Source organism: Barbus barbus (assembly GCF_936440315.1).
Source record: "Barbus barbus genome assembly, chromosome: 46".
Lineage (NCBI taxonomy): Eukaryota > Metazoa > Chordata > Actinopteri > Cypriniformes > Cyprinidae > Barbus > Barbus barbus.
In genome coordinates this window covers 15,023,150-15,045,914 of record NC_136724.1, presented here as the reverse complement: position 1 = coordinate 15,045,914, position 22,765 = coordinate 15,023,150, and the positions used below count along the sequence as shown (strand labels likewise).

Genomic DNA, 22,765 nt, shown 5'->3' with positions numbered 1-22,765 from the left:
GTTTCTTGAAAAGATCCTACTGATCCCCAACTTTTGTACAATAACATATGATTCTGAGCAGAAAAAAGAAAGAAAAAAATGATTGGTTGTCATGTTGATTTATACGGTTCAGAGAGAGAAGGCACAGATTAACAGAGGAAAGTTGGCCGTTGTTCACAAGTGTCCTTCAAACTGGCTTAAGATGAGACTGTATACGGTGTCAAAGGAAGCAGAACACAGCAAAAAGGCTTAGTATGTGAGTTAATTAAAGAATTACACTGTCAAACGCTGTTGTCAGGAAATAGCAGGATTCACTGAAGCACATTATCGGCTAGTTGCCCTCGTTAACAGCCTTCGTACAAAATGAATAAGAGAAACTGTCAGCGTTTCACTAAGACGATGAACGCACAGTATGGCCCCAGAGAGATGTATTTACCAGCCATTGTATCAGCCAATGCACCGTTTTACTCTCACCTACCCTTAATGATAGAGGACAGGATCTACGGTGATGGAATTAACCAGCGGTGGATTATAAAGTTGTAGAGAAATATATTGAGTTGATGCTGGAACTGACCGTAAAAATTTCTCACAGATGAAAAAAGGTGAAAAACCTACTGTGAGTTAATAAACACCTGCTTTATTGTTGTTTATGGGTCCATCTATCATTTTTCTACAGAAAATATATGCAGTCTCATATTTGCCAGTTATTACTTTCTGCTCTCGCATTGTTTACGATTGCCGATGACGAATAATAGATACAAGAGAGGTCGGTTGTTGAGATTTTATGCAAGATCTTATCCACCTTTTGTGGGTTTGTGCACGTCCTTGTCCGTTTGTGCGTTTAATCTCACGCTGTGCCGAGGAAAGCCCTTGTCCATGTAGTGATGTGTGGGGTCGCATAAGAGACACCATTTCTGATAAGATAAGCTAATAGAATCTGAAGGTCACCGAAAGGTCATTTTCCCGAGGCTGTGCTGCTTTGGCAGAGCAGCAACACTTCATGACGATAAAGTCTTCGCAGAGGCCAGGAGCAGCAGCACTTACACATACAGTGATAAGCGGAATACTTACTGATTGGAACAGTGTGTCAAGAAGACATTTTTTTCAGAATTGCAGCAGTATTTGATGATATATCATATTTCATTAATTAACTGACTCTATGTGTGATCGAGTGAGATTCAAAACAGTCAATGCCGGTTACTCTGCTTTTAGTTAAAGACTGAAATTTAATTAGCCCTTTTTTGCGAGGTAATTAATGGCATTCAGATAGATTTTCACCTGCTAAAGGTGTTTGCATGCAGTTGAAGCTGTAAATCAAGCCCTAGGGGTCTTCAGTGCTAAACCAGTTAGAGACCTTGAGTGATTTGAAATCTTCACATTTGAGTAATGAGTTTGAGTAAACCCAAAGCCAAAACACCCACACTCTTAGATTGAGCCAAATGGATACTCTGCCACCTCATTATGTATTATGTTTAAAAAAAAAATAAAATCAATTTCAAATGATCTACATTTTTTCAGAGACGCACATTTATGCTTCTTTTTGAATAGAAATAAAATAAATAAATGAATATATGGCTCATAAATGTAATTGTGTTTGTGCGTGCGCTATATTGAACAGTGTTGTTGTTAATGAGGTCTAGCTCAGTGTCATTTTAATGTCATTGTCGTTTGGCAGTGGCAGTATATATATATAAAAATTTATATTTTATATATAATTTTTATTTCAGGTAGTTAATTGTATTAATTTATTTATTTTACTTTATTTATATGATGGGGCCATTGAATATATTGTCAGGGTGTATGCAAATCTAAGTCACTGGCATGATGAAAAAAAAAATCTTGTAGCCTGCTTTGATTAATGTGTAAACGTCTGCTGTGTTACATCCCTGTCTGGTCACTGAACTTTTCTTCTCCTCTGTCCATCAGCTTCTAATTATATATTCCAGCTCAAGAAGCTTAATTCAGTCCATCAGGCACCCCCTCCTCTCACCCTGTTTCTAGCTCTCTCTCTCTCTTTTTCATTAATCTCAAACTCTGTCTAATTATCGTTAGCCTGCACTGAGCGAGTGCAGCATTTTCTCCAAAGGAAGCTGAAGAGTCATGGATGGTCTCCGAAGATACATTGAGTCTTTTCTCCCAGGGTGCACTTTGTGTTTGGTGACTAATAGTCCTGTTTTACAGCTTCACTGGCAGTGTTGTGGTAAAGACTCTGAACTCTGCCATTGATCGTCTCGCACTGCAGATTTATGAGACAATCCACTGTGACTGTCTAGCAGACACTGGCTGCCACATTACCCTCATATTGAGCGAAATGGATACACTCTGTCACCTCAATATGTTAAAAACCAAACAAATGCGCAATTAAATTGATCTGCCTCCTAGAGTTATCAGATGCAGCTGCACCTGTATAAAGATAATGAGGGAGTCATTGATGTCACCTTCATCTGACCTGTGATGTCACCTTCGTCTGATGCCATCCTGTCTGCCTACAGACATTTATTTTCCATTTTCACAGGTTTTTGAAACGGTCACAACTAATATTAGAGCTTACATAAGCTTGGCCAATCGGTGAGTCATCAGGCATCAAGATGAATTATTTAATTACAAGTTTTAGACCATTTTAGAGGACTATAGAGACTAATCAAGCAGTTTATTGAATTTGTACTGCAAATTTTCAGCATATGGGTCACAATGGACAACTAGTTAACTAATCATCCGGCAATCAGCTTGTCATGTAGTGAGGTTATTTTTTCATTAATTTTTCATTTCGGTTTCATTTTAGTTTAAAAATTCTTTTTTAATTTAATGTAATTTATTCCTGTGATGGCAAAGCTGAGTTTTCAGCAGCCATTACTCCAGTCTTCAGTGTCACATGAATCATTTTAATATTATTTGGAGCTCAAGAAATATTTGTTATTGTTATCCATGTTGAATACAGCTGTGCTCCGTTATTTATTTATTTTATTTATACTTTAAGGATTCTAATTAATAGAAAGATCAGCGTTTTTGTATAGAATGTTTTTGTCACATTATAAATGTCTGCAGAATGTTTGTCTTTATAAATGTCTGAATAAAAGTAATAATTTATCAAATAAATTTTTAAAATAATTAAACGCATCCCTTTTAAAGAAATGCAACATCCGTATGGCTGATTAGTTAAGAAGTCGTTTAGGCAATGTTTAACAAATAAGTTAAAATATATAGTTTTGCACATCCAAAACTTTACAAATGCATTTTAGTTCTCATCGAAATCTTTTAAATCTGCAACATTTGCTTTCCAAGTTTTAATAATAAATGTGTCTATAAATGTGATAAGATAAGGTTTTGCTTGTAACACTCAATTTGTCTCTGTTATGTACCTGTTAAGAGCTTTTAATTGCGGTCATTCTCATTGCTGTCGTCTCTTCCTCTCCTTTCTGCTCCCTCCTTGTCATTCTTTCATTGTATCACATCTTGTCGTCTTGTCTTCTCACTGTCCTCTCATTGTTCCTGTACCTAGACCTAGTGAACCAGTTCTGTGAGCAGGTCCTGAACTTCTTGTTTTGTCCCTACTCTCCTGCCATAGCCCCGTCCTCCCCCGGTGTTGACTCCGTACCCTTGCAGCGAACAGGAAGTCAGAATGCCACAGGGACGTTTCCCAGGGGTGGCTATGCCTCTGGTCAGGGTGCCAATTACACGGATACTTACCGCACGTTGCCGTACTGCTCTTCAGTGGAGTCTCCCTACAGCAAGTCTGGCCCTGCCCTGCCACCCGAGGGCAATCTGGCCCGCTCGCCCTCCATTGACAGCATTCAGAAGGATCCCAGGTGAGTCTGCATGGACCATTTTCATAGTCACAGTAAATGTACCTGGCAAATGTACACATATCGATCAAATGTGAGTTGGAAGAGCAGCTGCTGAAGGGGTTTTCAGGGATGTGTGTGTCAGTTTTTGGAGACCTCTTGCGAAATGTTTGACTTTCATTTGTATTTTGGTGAAATTATATTTAGTCTTATCAGTAAATTGAGGATTGAATATTACAGTACAAGTGAGTGATTACCGTTTTAGAGCACTGTAGAGACTAACCAAGCTCCTGTTGTACTGAAAGTTTCAGTATTTAAAATCCAACATACAATATAAGCATATGGATCATGATGGACAACTAGTTAACTGATCATCCAGCTTGTCTTATAGTGAGGTCATTTTTATTTTTCATTTTACTTTCATTTCCATTTTATTTTAGTTTTGATTTGATTATGTATCTTAAGATTTATTTATTTATTTAATTTAGGTGTTTTGGTCTTATTTTAGTTTTGATGTTGTTACTTATACTTTATTTTAATTTAGGCTCCTTGTTTTTATTTTTCTATTTGTATTTTTTTAAGTTTATTTTCATTTTAGTTTACATACACTGCCATTCAAAAGTTTAGGGACTGTAAGATGTTTTTATTTAAAAAAAGATTAATTTATTTTCACCGTTTAATTTAGGGTGCTTTCACACCTGTAGATCGATTGCTTTGTTCCGAAACATAAAATTAAGTTGCTTACGTTCATTTTGAGGTATTAGCAAAATAACAAAGCTAATGTTTTTCACGGAACTTACGTAATTACCCATCATACATTGTGATATAGCCTGGTTCGTTGGTCCGTTGGATCGGATTGCTTTGTCACTACAACCGAACCACTCCAGAGTTCGTTTTCAATCGAGCCGAGACCACCTCGTTCAGGCGATCTCAGACCAATTGGTTTGAACGAGGATCCGAGCACAACTGCTATGTTCACATATGCCCAAACGAGGTTCCAAAACAACGAGCCAGGAGTGAAAGCACCCTTAGCATTTTAATCTCATTTTATCTTTGATGATGTTACTTTGACTTTTTTTATTTGAATTTAGGTTTTTTATTTCTATTTTTCTATTTCTTTTTTATCTTCTTCGTCTTTTGTAGGTTTTATTTTAATTTTAGTTTCCATACACTACCGTTCAAAACTTTGGGGTCAGTAAGATTTTTTTTTTTTTATTTAAAAAATATTTTATTTCATTCATTCATTTTCACGTTTTAGTTTAGTGTTTTGGTCTTATTTGATTTTTATTTTTATTTTAGTTTTAATTTAAATTTTAGTCTACATACACTACCGTTCAAAGGTTTAGGGTCGGTCTTCACCAAGGCTGCATTTATTTGATCAAAAATCCATTAAAAACAGTAATATTGTGAAATGATTTTAATATGTTGTAAAATGCTATTTATCCTTGTGATTGCGAGGCTGAATTACTCCAGTCTTTAGTGTCTCATGATCCTTCAGAAATCATTGTAATACACATTTAAAATCATATTCAGGATTCTCAGTAAACATTTGTTCGTGACATAAATGAGAAGGAAGTGATTTTGTAGCCATAATAGAGCTCTGTTTTGTAATCTTCCGTTCATATCACAGTAAAACAGTTGACTTATCAAAGGCTAATCCTGCTGGGTCTTTATACCGCCAGCTCATCTTTTTCTGTCTACTGTTTTTCTGTCTTGTGCAAATAAATAATTTGAATACATAAACAAGTTAATAAGAATAAATATTTTCCTGCTGACGGCTTCTAAGCATATAGAGTGAGATTTCTGTCTAAAACAGTCTGTTAAGTAGTCTCTGACTTATGTATTCTGTAGCTGTTTCTTAGTCAATAGCTTTTGGAAGTATATTATTTTTTTTCACATTTTTGCACTTCGGCTTCCAGATGGATTGAAGTCTGTGCAGTTTTTACAAATGCTATTCTTAAATAATAAATGCTATTCTTTTGAACTTTCTATTCATCAAAGAGCCCTGAAAAAATATGGTTTCAACAAAAATATTAAGCATATAAGAATTGTTTTCAACATTGATAATAATGAGAAATGCTTCTTGAGAACCAATTCAGCATGTTAGATTGATTTCTGAAGGATCATGTGACACTGAAGACTGGAGTAATGACGGGAATACATTTTAAAATATATTTAAAAATGATAACCGGTATTTTAAATTGCAATTATTGGCAATTTTATACTGTATTTGTGATCAAATAAATGCAGCCTTGGTGAACATAAGAGACTTCTTTAAAAAAATTGAAAAAATCTAAATGCATTCTTCACATTTAATTTAAAAGAAAAGTAATTTAGCATGTTAGAGCCTGCTTCTGTGGCTCTGTCTCCAGTTGTACATATTATTTGATGGATTCTATATTGCTAATGCATTCTGTGTGGTTGTTAGGCATTGCTTGGTATTGCTAAGGTTTTCTGCATTATTTTATAGTGTTACTATGCAGTTGCTAAGGTATTCTGAGTGATTATAATGTTTTGCTATGCAGTTGCTATGGTGTTCTAGGTGGTTACAAGGGTGTTAATAATAGAACATCTCTTTTCACTTCAATTTCAGGTATAATTCATGTCCATAGAACAAACTGTATGGAATGAGTTATGTGAGTCACTAACGTTACGCTAAATATGAAAAGAAAAAAAGTAACAGTGACGCAAGCCTTAACAAGCAGCATTATTTTAGTTTTGGCTACTGGTGGCAAACCATATGCTCATGCAGAATAAGGCATTAATATGTGCTTTGTAAGGACTAATAAACAGTCAATATGCTAGTAGTATGCATGCTAATAAGCAACTAGTTAGTAAGAATTGGTCCCTAAACTAAGTGATACCAATATTTCTAGTGTTCATCTATTTGTCATGTTTTTCCCTTGTTTTTATTAACACCTCTCTCAGTATGTATTTATTTTTAAAGGAGTCGTTGATATGCTTGATATTTTTAATTAAATCACTAAAAACTTTTATTTTCCATTTTTTCGTTAATTAGACAGGAACGATCGCATGTTGCCATTATAGAAAGTGGCTCCGAATCTGCTCAGTGTTACAGCGCTTCTGGAAAACTCGACAGCAGATAATTAGTCGTGAGTTCTGGTGACACTTATGGTTGGGCTAATAAAGGCTACTGCCGTCTAGCAATGGTGCTGTTTAGTCTCTGCAGAGCTGAGGACTACATACTATTAATGCTGGAGATGTTACTTTGAAATGGTACAAGTTGCTCATAATGTAAAACGGCTACTGTCAAGCAACTGAAAGGTATGTAGCTACTAACACAAAGTAGCTAACTACACTAAAGCCAATTAAGGAGTCAGTGAGATGCAGTTTGATATGCTTATACACACAGTATTTCTCCTCGTATAGATGTTTGATTGAGTGTCTTTGATCTTTATTGTGCACTTTACTCTTTTATAGTGTGGAGGGAGGGAAGTTGTTTTAATAGCATTAGCACTAGAAGCAGAATGAGAGCATGAGCTTGTTAGTCTGAGTGTGACTGAATGTGATTCATATACAGTAAACGCAAGGCTTTGCCTGAATGAACCACAACTGGAACCGCCCACTTTTTCAGCATCCTTGGTTGCGGAGGTATTTTTTCCATTAATTTCCTCCCTGGGGATTTCAATAAAAAGTTCTAAAGAGATCCAAGATTAAAAATGCATTCAAAATTATTTGAAGATAGAAGTTTGTACCATATTGCTGCTATCCTACTGTAAAAGAGTATCTGAATTCATTCGAAAAACAGTAGAGGAAAAGTACCAACATAACCTACCACTTCCTGTGAGATTCTGCAGTGTGGACACTTTACTATCCCATGAGGCCACAGGAGAGGATCTGTGAATGGCAGTGAAGTGTAGGTCACATGAAAATATCAACATTGCAGATTTGCAATTTCATTTATACTATGCTTATTCATTTATAAAACATATATTTTTAAGGGTTGTGAAGTAGTTCAAATTCAAATGTATGAATTACTCAGTATGCGATTTTGGATGCACCATATGTCTTTTGAACTACATTGAACTAATGAACTACACATTAGTTGAATGAACTACACATCCCATAATGCATTGTGAATAATCTAATCAAATCTAATATTGATTTATATATATTATATATAATAAATCAATAATTATAATTACTGATTATATATTTATTATATTTAAAGTTAGTTTTCTTTACATAGAGTCATTCGCAATGCTTCATGGGAGTCTGATTTTGCTAAGGATAGTGTTTGGCTTGCTTCTCATTTCCATGCTAACAGCAGCTTGGTGGATCTTCCCTGGACTTTTGGCCCTTAAAATATTTTAAGAATATTATTAAAATGATTATATTATTAAATAATAAAATTACTTTGAAATCACTACATAATCTCACAGCTCATAGTATGGAGGACCAAACCTGCAGAAATAATTTTTAAGTATTCATTTATTTTTATATTTATTTATACCTTTATTTATTTTTATATTTACCTGAGCTCTGCAAGGACCGTCTCCCCCATATTGCACACAGAAAAGTAAAAAAATAAATGAATAAATAAAGCTTGAAATAAATACACGTGGGAATAAATAAATATAAAAAATGGGCATATAAATAATTCAATTTTTAAAATTAATTAATACTTTAAATACATTTTAATATAATTAAAATAAATGAAATGAAAAATAAATAAATAATATAATAAATTAAGGAAAAATAATTAAAATAAAAAATAAATTAACAATTAAATTATATTACTAGTGAATTATATTTGTTTTATCATCATTATATTTGTTTTATTAAGTCATCCATACCTTTATTTATTTTCCTATTATTACATTTATTTATCTGTTTATTCATGCATTTATTTTTTTAATTTCTGCAGGTTTGGTCCTCTATAATAGAAGGTCTGTCTGTAAATGTTTGTAGTTTATTGTTAAAAATCATTGTCTCCGAGGAAACAATTAACGGTGTTTTTACTTCAGGAATCTTTTTGCTCTATTTAATTTATGAGCGAACACAAGGCAAATAGCCAATGACCTAAACACTTAACGGCGCTTGTTCCCTTATGTGACTAAATTCTTGCTTGCTCTCTTGAGAAAATGGCTTATTTAATTGCATTTTTTGTGTATATCTTGCTGCGTGATAAGCTGTAATCGGGTTATGGCTCTAATGAAGGCTGTTTCTGCTCTGTTCTGGTGTGTCCTCCCTAGAGATGAAGGGATGAGGGAGGACAGGTATGCTAACCGTACACTGCCACAAGTGCTCCAGCTCATAATAACTTTAGACATCCTCAGCCCACGGCACGTGTGAAGCACTGCTAAAAAGTGTTTTTGTATGAATTTGTAAGGGCAAACTGTGTCCTTGGGTGAAATGCTATTCAAAATTACAAAAAGACAAGTCTTTGACCTTTCCACCTGAAAGCGGCACATGGTACAACCCAAACCCAATTCAAGTGCTGTCCTTGTCCACTCAGGGACAAACACATGCTTCTGCATTGACAAATACAAATGCATGCTGTGATTTACAGAAAGCATCTTGTGGCACTCAGACGTTGGGAAGGTGATGCCCTTGAGTGACTTAAGGATGGTTAATAAAAAGAGAGCAGTGCTTGTAAAAAGGTGGTTGGTATTATTCTGTGGAAGGCCTGTGAAATTGGAGGTCAGTCCTCAGATATGCATTACTGTGGCAGAGTGGCAATTTGATGCATTACGCTGTTTATACAAGGCAATTCTGGGCTAGTTATAGCTAAGCAATGGTATTTTGATTGCTATATTCATCTATTCAGTGATTTTAAAAAACATTCAGTTGATATAATTTTTGATTATTTCTGGCTTCACAACATCTTCATACAGGTATCTTCATAAATTGAATAAAAACAAAGCAAAAACACTGATTGATCAAAGACATTGATCAATGTTTTATTTTTATTTTCATTTCATTTTATTTGATTTTTTGGACATCTTGTTCCAACCAAAGCACATTGTAATTATTAGGCAGTAGGGGTGGGAATCGCAGGGTACGTCACGATACGATATAATCACGATACATGGCTCACGATAACGATAATATCACGAAACAGCGATTCTGCCACGTCTCTGACATGGTTTTGTTTCATCCTCCATGCCATAGGTGCAGAATTATGTTTCTGCCGGTCGGTGCCCACTGTTCACACTGAATAACGCGCACTTGTAATATCTGAGAGAGAGGGAAAGCATCCAGTGTTGTTCACATAAAACTGAACGCACTGGCGGGGCTCTCTCTCGCACCTGCGATCTGAGCAGAGAGGCTACTCACGGACTGAATATGCGCTCTGCAATAATAATGTGATCGGTGCCTATAGTCCACGCTAATAGCTGTCCCGGGGCAGCTAGTTTTCATCTCCATAAACATATATTTAGCAGTAAAGCTAATACAGTGGCCGGAAATCTGTTTATCCTTCGGTTCCTCCTGCTTCCCCATCTTCATAAAGAACGCAGATCATGGTTGCTTAGAGCGCTTTTGGATAGAAGCTAGAAATGGCGCAGCCACGTTTTCCATGCATTTTTAGACGCTGTGAACAGCGAAATCTATTTAGAGCACCTTATTATATTAATTAAAATATCGATATTTGGTGCCAGATATCGATTATCGTATCGCACTGAGAAGAATCGCGATATATAGCCATATCGATTTATTGTCCCACCCCTTTAGGCAGAGTATAAAAACAAATTGGTATTTTCGTGAAAACCTGCCACAGAACTCCTGTAACTTCTTTTTGTGTGTTAAACTCCAAATCCAAATAAAACGTTTTCTATGTGATTAATTTGTCACTGCAAACATGGAAAAAAATCGAAAATTGATAGAGTACAGTACAGTCAGGAGATCGTTATTGCAAAATCAACCTTGGCAGGATGATAAATAGAAAATGTATTGAATACTGTATGTGAACATTGAAAATATTGTTTTGAAATTATAAATTTTTTTATAATTTTGCCTGTGTATTTTCATAAAGCCTCTTCTAAGTAAAAAAATACTCAATTTTAGTGCTGTCAAATGATTAATCGTGATTAATCGCATCCAAAATAAAAGTTTTTGTTTACATAATATATTTATGTCTACTGTGTTTATTTATATTAGTGCATATATAAATACACACACGTTCGGTATATATTTGGAAAATATTTACGTGTATACATTTATATATTTATATTGTTATATTTTATATTATATATAAATGTTTAATATATAAACATAACATATTTTTCTTAAATATATACATGCATTTTTTTGGTATTTATGTATACATAATAAATATACACAGTACACACATATATTATGTGTAAACAAACTTATTTTCGATGTGATTAATTGCGATTAATCGTTTGACAACACTACAGTGTACAAAACACCTGTATAACAACAATGACCACTGCAACAATATTACAATATACTGCAATGATATTAAGCCTGAAGTCATCATTTACTAAGATGACGTAATCGAATCATTCATGAACCTGATTAGTTTAAAAACGTTGATTTTTTTTTTTTTTTTTTCCAGGAACAAAAGATTCACTCGTTTGATTCAATTCGTTCCAAAACTCTGATTCATTCATTCAAAAAAAAAAAAAAAAGTAATTGAATCATGTATTCAACCATTTCATTCAAAAACAATCCTTCATTCAGTAGCTCCACTGCTGTGTGTTCCTCGCAAATGCTCAACAGTCCTGCTCTGGATTTGTTTGGAACTAAATTATTTATATTTTGTCGTCTTTTATTGTGCTGCTGTTTAAAATCAATTTCACTTTCACATTTGGTTTGAATATCAGCATAATTGTGATGCAGCTCCTGCTTTTAGAACAGCAATAGAGCGAGGAGGTTGTTGTGCATCAGAAACACCCAGCTCAAGTTTATAAATGCCTTCAATATAGAATAAAATGCTGGAGACTCATGGCCTCTACCCCAGCCATGCTGTCTTTAACCTAACCTTGACTTGCCTTGATAAATCACCATTCTGTGTTTCCCTTCACGAAGACTTATAGACAGCTGCATCTGTGACCCTGAGTGCGTCATTGCCCTCACATCTATGTTCAGATCAGTCTCTTGAGAAACCTCTGGCATGAAAATGTTGATAGCAAAGCAGAACGACACATATGATGCCTTGTATTATTATGAATGATGCTTTTACTAGAGAATGTGGTTACTTTGCAATGTAGGAATACAGTTGACATTGACACAGTGTGCAGGTGGGTTTATCCTGTGTAAGGAACATTATGCATGCATGACTTCGGTGTGACTCAGTGCCAAGTGCTTTATGATGGAAATTGGAGACCTCAGGGTTTGTTCGCAATAGCTGTGCAAGCAACAGTTCTTGTTGGTGCATTCATTGCCGTTTCATTTTTTGTAGTCTGAGTGGCAAAGAGTTTTGCAGTGTTGTCACATGTTGTCACATTTGGGGAGACAGCATTGTAATATTTCATCCCGTCTGCACCTGGTGTTTATAGTAATTACTGTATTTGTCAAATGTTCCATTAGCTGATGTTAGTGTAAATGTATGTTCTGTTTGACTTTCGCTCTGCTCATTATTAGAAGTGATTATGATTATTCTAAGGGGTTAAATGGGATTAAATAAAAATAAATAATTTTTATTTATGGTACACCAATTGTTGGTGTACCATACGCCAGATGCAGACGACGAGGTGGGTGGGTTTAACCATGCGGTGGTCCTGAAAGGTATTTTACCACTTAAGCCACACAAAATAACTTCAAAATATGGCATTAGCAATTTATTAATCCAAGCAGTTTCTGCAAACAAATTATGCTAGAGTTTATACCAAAACATATCTTAAAGTGACAGTTCAAGCAAAAACAAAAATTCTTTCACGAGTTACTTATTTACATCATTTTTTTTTTCTTTTCTGTAGAACACAGTGAATTTGAGTGTTTTTCTTTGTTTTTGAAAGTCAGTGGTCACCAAAACTGTTCAATTATTAACTTTCTTAAAACAAAATCTGTTGTGTTCCACAGAAAACAAAATAGTCATGCGTGTTTAAAATTATATTTTATTTAAATATTTGGGAGAATTATCCTTTTAAGATAACACAAACGTGGATGTGATCCGGCTAAACAGTATCCAGATATGGTTAGCATTATTTTGTAGTTTAAAAAGTTTTGAATATTAGTATTTTTCTTATACACCTTTTTATGTTTTTGGCTTCAAAAGACATTGTTTTTCCAAAAGCATCGTAAGCCTAAGTTAATTGTAGCTCCATTAATGACAATTAGTCTATGATGTACTTAGGATCACGATGCTTTTGGCAAATGCAGCGCTGAATGTTATCTTTGTGCTTGCTATGAAGTGTTTAGGATACTATGCACTTGCATTATATATTATGGACTCACAAAGATGGAATTATTCTTCTGAAAATCTTCAAGATAATCTAAGGGTACGTTATGTTATGTAAATGATGTTATACTAAAACGTAAATGCTTTTCTTTTGCGTTTTTGAAGTTTCACATAAAGAAGTTGTCAAAATGATCCCCGTTCATACAGATTCTCGAAAACAACTAAAAACACTGTATTATGCATGCCAGGCCAGTAGTTGGCGATGTAAAGAAACACTACAGGTTTGTGCAAGATGTCACTATTTTCACAAATGCTACCATTTTCATAAACTTGCACTTTGAAAGTCTTTTTCAAAAGTTTGCATTTTCAAGCCAAAATAAATAAAAAGTTTTATCTTTTTAGGTGAAAACAATGCTGTGTATGCAAATCCTGAATGAATTTTCTTCAACAAAAAAGTGTTCTGGGGCCACTAGTTTTGATTCAGTTCCTTGTTTTGTATCGGGCTTGTGTGGTTGAGCATTAGTATGGTATAGTGTTTATGAGTGCTACTTGAGTGCTCTGTATTCAAGGAACTAAAGTGATGTCAGTTTGGATTCCTGGAATAGACAGATGGAGAGTGAGTGAATCAATGAACGCAACAAGCTGTGCTTAAGGTTAATGCACTGCGCTGGTCGTGTCAGTTAATTACATTGATATTCCAACAGTGTCAGGTTGGATTAGGGGTGTCCCCGATTAAGGATTTTCATAGTCGAATCGGAATTTTCGAATCTTGCTGATATATGTTTGGGGGATGGGGCAAAATACATTACCAAGAGATGGTCATAATTATTGACATTAACACACAGGGAAAATATGTAATGGACACCACACCTCGCAGATACAAAAATAATGTTTTATGTTTTGATTAAAAGATTAAACATTAAACACCAACAAAACCCTAATAATTCACAACATTTTTACAACAGAGCTCTCATTATAATGTTATGTATATAACAGTAGTTATAATGTTCTGCATTTCTGTTTTGAGAGATGAAGATGACCAGTAGAATGAAGCATGATAGCAGGTTTTTAATCAGTGGGATTTAACTCATTTACCTAATATAGAATACGTTTCGTTATTTATGCAACATAACGTTAATATTACGACATACAGGCTATCTGCACAGAATGCCCCCGAATGCAGAAGTGAAGTGAAGTGACATACTGCCAAGTATGGTGACCCATACTCGGAATTCGTGCTCTGCATTTAACCCATCCAACGTGCACACGCACAGCAGTGAACACACACACACCGTGAACACACACCCGGAGCAGTGGGCAGCCATTTATGCTGCGGCGCCCAGGGAGCAGTTGGGGGTTCGGTGCCTTGCTCAAGGGCACCTCAGTCGTGGTATTGAGGGTGGAGAGAGCACTGGACATTCACTCCCCCCACCTACATTCCCTGCCGGCCCGAGACTCGAACCCGCAACCTTTTGGATTACGAGTCCGACTCTCTAACCATTAGGCCACGACTTCCCTAGAAGTGAACGTGTCCGCACGGCTCTGAATGAACACCTTTTGTGGACGCGTTCTTCACGCAACAACGTGTAGAAACGGCAACTAAACTGTAAAAATTCACAGCATTTTATTATAATAGTCTTTTCATTATAATGTTAAGTATATGACAGTCACAGTTATTATTATTATGCATTGTTGTTTGTACTGCTTGCGCTGCGCGTTGATAATCACTGTACAATGAAGTGCTTTACTTCAGCGCAATGCATCTTATGTGAGATGAATAATACACAATATCTAATACGGCTGCCATGTCTTGAAATCACTTATACCCCACCTGATCGAAAAACCCCAGTCTTTAACTCTGCCTATGTCAGTTTGAGTCTTGTTAAAGTTTTAAATCCCTGCTGCCAAAATGCTTTTCTGTCGGTCACGGATTATGGAAAGTGAAATATAACTTAAACTTATAGGGGTGGTTGGATTTATTCACGCACCTTAAAATATTTATTTAAAGCTTCTTTCTTTTAAGATTCTTCTTTACAGTACTATCATAATAGGCTGTATATTAACTTATTGGGAGAAAAACAGTAGTTCTGTGTGAAATCAGACATTTCAGCACCCCCATATAGCCAGAAAGGCATGATCCTTACACCCCGCGAATATTCGACTGTGAGATTGGGAGTTGAATCAGGCTCCTCATATCGAAGCATCGAATCGTCGACTATTTGGGGTCACCCCTTCGTTAGATAAATACAAAAATGTTGGCTAAGCAAAATCATATCTTTAATGTTCAAGGTCACCACATTTTTAAGTGTTTATGAGTATAACATTATCCGAGGTGGCGTGTTTTATGCAGTCAAGGCAGAGATCTTTTGGATGATTCATGTGTTGGGGCGGTAAGATCAGAGAGGTTGAGATTCCACCATGTTGAGTCTTGACAATGACATTGTCCTGACAGTGACTCAAACCAAATCAAGCATTCAAAATCAATTATTTGAGTCAGTGAGGTTGGGTATTAAACCTAAAGGCCTTTTTGCACGGTACATGGTAACCACACAATCCCAGTTCATTTTCAGTGGGAGAGAGTCAGCACTAAAACCGAATGCAAAAAAAAAAATATATATTTTTACATTATAGGTTTTTTTTTGTTGTTGTTTTTTTTAAATCATGATTTCTGCATGCAATCATTTTGTTTGTTTTCATTTGTTCGGGATAGTCTTTCCACCATATTTCTAATTGCACAAACAAGCCGCAACTAACAAATATAGGGACGTTGATTGCGTCTTGAGCCTGAAAATTGCGGGAGCAGATTAGTCCTGATTGCGACGAGCTCAATATAAGGACGGCGAACACGTGGTGGTGTTTACCACCATCTAATGCGATTAATCTGTTTGAAAGATGGTTTGTTTCTTGCATCTACAATTTCAGAAATCTCTCAGTCTGTCCTCTCTCTCTCTAATGTATTTGTTCGTAAACCTATAATTGTGCACAAATAAATTTACATGTTTCATGGCGGCTGTTATGCTTGCTTGGCTCTGTTGTGATTCAAATCTAATTCTTAACTCCTAATTAGCTATACAATGATTACTGGACAACCTTAAGTGCTCTTGACCAATTAGTTTTATAAATGGCCATCAGCATGAACAAGGTTGACCCCAAGACCTGTATGCAGCGTGACCATTACTCGCTAATTAGTTTTTCTCAATCACTTTGACTCAATTTTTGAAACTGTCTTAACATTCTCTAAACTGTAAGTGCAGTTGTCACAACTCTTTTATGTGAAATCATATCTGCAATCTAGTAACTCACCCAAATCATTTAATTTATGCTTTAACACCCAATTATTATCAGTAAATTGGCCAGTGCCACCAAAATCAAGGGTTTTTTGGTCATTGTGTGAGCCGTACTGTTCAAAAATGTTTAAATGGCTGTCAGTGTTTCTTATATAAAAATTGTATTTTTGTTGTTGTTGACACACTGCTTACTATACTATACATGAATGTCAGTGCTAATGTATATACTGTATTTCCTAATTATACTAAAATAACACTGCTGTAAAGTCATACAGAAAAATTGTCTCAAAGTTACATCCCATCTTAATGAGTTGATGCGATTGTGATTCCTATTTTATAGTCATTTCTGATTTAGCAGACATAAACATTTCATGTCATAGATATTTATGGAATATACATGTACGTCTGACAGATTTTGATAACTGAATGGGTCATTTGCATGTGATGACTCACATGATGAAAGAATATTTCGAAGTTGTGAAGAGAGTGACCGTTACACTGAGAATTAGGAAAGAATTAGGAATTTTAATTAGGAAACATTCATGTAGTTATTGTGTAGACATATGTACTTACCCTTTTACATACATGCCAAAAGACATGCAATTTGCTTGTGAAAAATAAAAAAATTGTGATTAATTGTGAAATGGTGTGAACAAGACAAAATTTTCAGAGATCTTAACTTGTTTTCAGGACATTTTAATGAGCTAAATTGATTGAGAGTAACACAAAGCTTGTTTACAGTTTATATAAGTATAAACTAAGTATAAGATATTGCTTTTCCAATGCCGTTCTGCTCCATGCATCTCCAGGCCTTTTGTTTGACTTCTGAGCCACAAAAGAGGACAAACGGTATTTTCTTTGTCTTTATTTATCTTAGAGGGCTTTCTGAAATTGGCCATCATCTCTCCCAAAGGATGAGGCATAAAACCAGACTCTTCAGGGGGAAACGTGAGGATCCATTTGTAAACCCAGGTGGGGCTATTTGCTGAGCAATACCGAGCCTGTAGCTCGTCTTTGGATTGAGGCTCAGCAGTCTCTTTCCAGGAGCCACTAATATCTTCAAAGGTCTTCTTCATCAGTTCTTTGACCTGCCTCGAAATGAAAAGCAAATGTTTGCTGCAACGATGGTGTGCACATACACATGTATACATGAGTCACCTCAGTCTCGATTTGTTCTGCTCGTATTTCCATGACTGGGAATGTTGGCTGACAGTGAGTGATTCTGTGGTTCCGTTTGAGGGTGGTACATCGCATACATTCCCTTATCAGCGTCCTTGTTGTTGTGGTTTTACACCATGATCATGGAGCACCACACGGCAGCTGAGTCGACAGCACAGCATCTAGCACTTAAACCCATGTTGCTAAAGTCCTGTGGTTCTCATTACTTCACCCGCAGAACTACAATCCCGTCGTTGACGCCAAAATGGTCAGCCGTTTGAATAAGCCTTATGGAAGTCACACAAGGGCATTTACATCAGCGTAATATTCGGCACTGCTAGGAAGGCTAGCGGAGCTGCTTCTGTCAGAAGTGGGCAAAAGTCTCTGCGGGATGAAGCATTCTGCAGTGACAATCAAGTTTCACATGCTGTGCGACATATTCTCGCTGTTTTCTTCCACACACCAACACAAATACACACACACACATGAATGCTAATATGATGTGACTTCAGCAAGCTGTGTGCTACATAACCGAAGCTAATCCATAATGCATTTATCCCTGCGGGTTATTGACTTAGCATGTGAATCAGGCCAGAAGGCTGTCCCAACTCCACTTCGGGGCATTACACTCAAACACTATCTACCCGACAACCTTTAATTCACGCTCATCACTTCAATAACAGTATTTGAGAGCAAAATAACTCCGAGCTGAAGAGCAGAAATAGTCCTGACTTTTATTGAGAAAGTCACTCCGAAACAATTAAGTCTGAACAAACTTTTTCATATTATTTTTGTATTATTTTGTGGTACAAAATATATACATATTTATAGATCAAGAGAAATTTACTTGAAAGGCAAAATTCCATAATATAACAAGTTATTTTCAAAGTTTTTTTTGTGTGTGAAAGGATCACTCATTTAACAGTTCATCTATTACCAAAATTAAGACAAAGTCAAGAATAGAAAATTATTTTAAAAATTCAAATCAGGAATGTCCGAATCAGAATGCGTAATTAAAAATGTCAGTCAAAATATAACATCAGGAAACAACACATTGAACGATGTTTACTAACCCAGCAAAGCTTTTTAATTAGATGTTTACTAACCCAGCAAAGCTTTTTTAATTAGGCGAAATATTTCACTCAGTTCCCTGATTATTCCAAATGTAATTTAAGCGAATAAAGAACAAATATACACTCTCATGCATTATATTTTATGCATGTTACCATCTCTGACAGACATCGCCATTTTCTAAGTCTGAGAAAGCAATATTGTAGTCAAAACATCTGATAGTGTGGGTACTCAGGAAATAGGTACTCCCTGGACCTCTGCTCCTCCCAAAAAATGTCTGTCAAAAAATAACATGCACAATACATTGTCCTTTTTTGTTTTGACAGACATCAGTGGTGGGATATTCAAATGATGTGGATTTGAAAAAAGATGGATTGTAATGTAATTATTATTTATGTCTTAGCCAGCAAGTATTTAGCGAAGTTATTGATGCCCATGGGTATATCATATATTCCATAAAAGTATTAAGCAGCATAGCTGTTTTTAATATAAATGATAATATGAAATGTTTCAAATCAGCATATTAGAATGATTTCTGAAGGATCATGTGACACTGAAGACTGCAGTAATGACTTACATGAGTAATAAAATAATATAGAAATAGAAAACAGTTATTTTAAAGTTGTAATAATTCACAGTATCACTGGTTTTACTGTTTTGGAACAAATAAATGCAACCCTGGTGAGTGTAAAAGACGTCTTTCAGGAGCTTATTTTTTGTGTGTGTGTGTGTTTCTGTTTTGGCATAGGAAAATTAAAGGTGAATAAGAACAAGACTAGAAACAGGTTGTACTGCCTATCACATTTCTCCATGCACGCCTCTTTAAAACTTTCAATAATCATAAACGTACACACACCACTGATTACATCATAGAATTGTGACGCCATTAACGCAAACACAATACAGCCACCTGGTTATCACTCTTCGGTAAATTGTGTACCCATTAAAATTCGTCACACTGCAATGAAGAGGATTTGCAGTGGCAAATGTATGCATGCATATCAAATATAACCTTTAGCTAGATTAAGGGAAGGGAATACAGTAGCTTCTCCCTGGGACTGCGCTCACATGGTCTAATCCCCCTATAATTTTATTTTTGAACAAGCCTGTGTTTCTGCAGGACTGCTTGCGTCTTGTCGCATGTTATTAATGTATTGGCTTCAACTAGCTATTAAATCCCACACACTTTGATCATATTTTTTGCTGCTGTCTGGCTCCTAAGTACCTGTGTGAGGTTTATTTTTTGAGTCTTTTTGTTGCCTTTTGATGTTTGTTGACTTGTTCTGTTCTCTTTATCAGAGTATGATAAAGTGTATCTGTGTATCTGAGGTCTCTGTTTGTCAGTATAGAATCGGTCAGGACGCTGTCTGCAACCGGGAGATTTGAGATGGGAGACAGACAGTGTGCTACTGACAGCCGTCCATATGGTCTTCTGGCAGCTCGTCTCATCAGAGACTCCGCTGTTATTGAGCAAATCCCAAAGCACAGGGCAACAAGAGGGGAATGCATCTGTCTCTGTGTAAACAATACTTGAATAATAACAGAATACTGACATGCAGGCACTTGAAGTCATTAGCTTACTCGCACATAATATGCAAATTATATGACCTGCTTTAGACAGTAGAGATTCGGGTGTTAATGTGAAGGTACGGCTTGTGAAATGTAGAACATTTGAAGAGTCATTAAAATATAATTCGTAGCTGTCAGGTAAAACATCAAAGCATCTTGCAGTGAAAGGAAAATGAAAATGCGTAAGGCCTTTTCGCATGACTTGCGTCAGCGTTGCCCAGTGCAGTAAAATATCATATTATGGCCTTACCCGAGTATGCAAATTATACAATCTAAAGTAATTTAAAGTAGTTAAAACACTTTGGTGCCAATCGTGGTTAGTGGGCCGACATACAGTGCAACTGCACACACGGCAACCCGAGTTCGAATCCCATCTCGTTGTCCTTTGCCAATCCCGCTCCCCTCTCTCTCCACCCAATGCTTTCCTGTCAGCTTTATACTTTCCTGTCCAAATAAAGGCATAAAAAAGCCCATAAATAAACCTTTTAAACCAGTTCCTCCTCATCTCCACCACTTCCAGACCTCAGTGACTGCACATAAGATACGGCTCACGTGTACGGCACGTGTCTGTCATATATCATTAATCAAATAACGATTAGTCAGTCACAGGGGATGAAAACTACACTGGACGCAGCTCAAGCTAAAAGTAAGGGCATGGAGTCCCAGAGGCTCAGATATCGCATTCACTGAGCCTTTGGACTGACGTCTGTTCTTTCTCTTTTCTTCCTGTATGCTTTGAGTTGTCACATTATTTAGGCCAAACCCAACTAGTCATAAGTCTGTCTGGGCCGCTGAGGATTGTGTCGTTAACACTCCAGAACTGAAGCTGACATTTTGATCCATTTATCAGTTTGCAATTTCTATAAAAGTCTTTTTCCTTGGTTCATGAATATAATGAAATGGACACATTTACTATTGGACACATTAATGCAGGATTCGTAATCTGAAAGTTTTGCTATGTACTTGAAATGCTAGTCTCAAATCTTCTGACTTTTACAGTCTAGTTGATGGGTTTGTGTTGCTGGTGTACGTTTGTTTGTTTGCTATGGCCTTTACTCCCTCTTGCTGTCTCTGGAAATAGATTGAACTCTAAATGGACCGAGGCAGTAAAAATTTAATATGGCGTCACTTATGGTGTCCCCAGAAGCGTTACCTCTTTTCTTGCAATTGTTTGCACTTTACTGAAGAAGAGGCTACTGTGGAAAGAGCTTTACACACTGATGCACAGGAATGAACTTTAGGTATCCTCTGTTTGGCCTTGCTTTTGTTCAATATGAAGATGTTTTGTCATAGTCCCTTATACTGGTTTTGTTTATATACTTACCTACAATGTTCTGGTGATCTGGTGGTTCTTTTTATTTGGTTAGTTGGGGTCACTATAATAAATTGATGTGATACTGGTTATAGGCTGAAATTGGTGAATATTTTTTCATACTCTATACATTATAATGTTGTGATCCCTGAATTTACTTTTCAGCAGTTTATTTTTAATTTACAGTACACTACCATTTAAAGGTTTGTAGTTGGCGAGGTTTTTCTTTTTTTAATTGTAATATATTTATTTATTTATTTTTTGTTTTATTTAAATAAAAGTAGTGTATGTAGAGAAAATAGAATATAATTTTAATATCAGCCATAACACAAAAATTAATTACCTGCTTGTTGAGTAGAATTTGTATATTGGTTAATTTCCACTTTTCATACATGAGATTGTTAACAGTGTGTCATTTTAAAGCCTGGTTTAATGTAATCCTGGGTTACTTTTTTCTTCCATGTTGCAGTGTTCATATGCACTGTTCACAAATACATTGCACAAAAACATTGTAAACTGACCTTCTGTCTTTAGAAACTTACAACAAAAACAAGACAAAACTTTAAGACAGTAATTGACTGTCTTTTGCTAGGCTAAAACAATGCAGGGTTAAAAGTGGTGCTAACCCTATTTCAGAATGACTAGCGTGAAACATGGCCTTTACTGAGGGGTCAAAAGAAACATTAAACCAGGGGTTAAGCATAGTGTGCAAAGCCTGATTTAGAAGTTTTGCTAGCTAATCAGAGAGAACTTGTGGAGAATGTTTAAGTTTTGGTTTATCTTTGTTTGCTTTGCGCTCGGGAGAGGTGGAATCATGAATTAAACATCCCCTTATCCCTCTCTTACTCACTCGCTCTCTGTGTGTCATCTACCTTTTGTCTTGTTTATTCAAAGCAAACAGAGAAAGAAACCCACACAAAGATCTCAGAGCACATGTATTGATGGATCACTCATCTTGAGAGGCAGCATTCATCTTTTCCTTTCACACTTTCCCCAGCATTATCTGTGTAGGAGTTTTTGGAAGCTTCTCTGTCCGTGGTACAATTGTTCGCACCGTAGCGCCAATCTCATGCAGGTTTTGTATCCGTACAGCTGTGGAAATGTTTCATTGAAGATTCAAATGGCCATAAAGGACTTTCCGTCGAATCCCTGACCAACGTCCACTATTTAGAGCCCTAATCTGGGTTTTTATCCCACCAGGGAAATTTTTCTTTTCTCATGTTGTTACAGTGAATGAGCATTTGTTCTCTTTTGTACCTTGGCGGCTCGATGAAAGACT

At 36.0% G+C, this 22,765-nt stretch overlaps 1 protein-coding gene across 2 annotated transcripts in view; it reads left to right on the top strand.

Annotated features, from left to right (window-relative positions):
- The window catches only part of LOC306864751 (catenin delta-2-like), a gene marked incomplete at its 5' end in the record, with an annotated part of 278,601 nt that overhangs the window by 142,440 nt on the left and 113,396 nt on the right, over window positions 1–22,765 (top strand). The window contains one exon of one of the 2 annotated variants that reach the window (XM_079408959.1): window positions 3,485–3,785. In XM_079408959.1, coding sequence (XP_079265085.1) covers window positions 3,485–3,785 — 301 coding nt within the window. The remainder of the gene's footprint in view (window positions 1–3,484; window positions 3,786–22,765) is intronic. The other variant, XM_079408960.1, reaches the window with a different exon arrangement.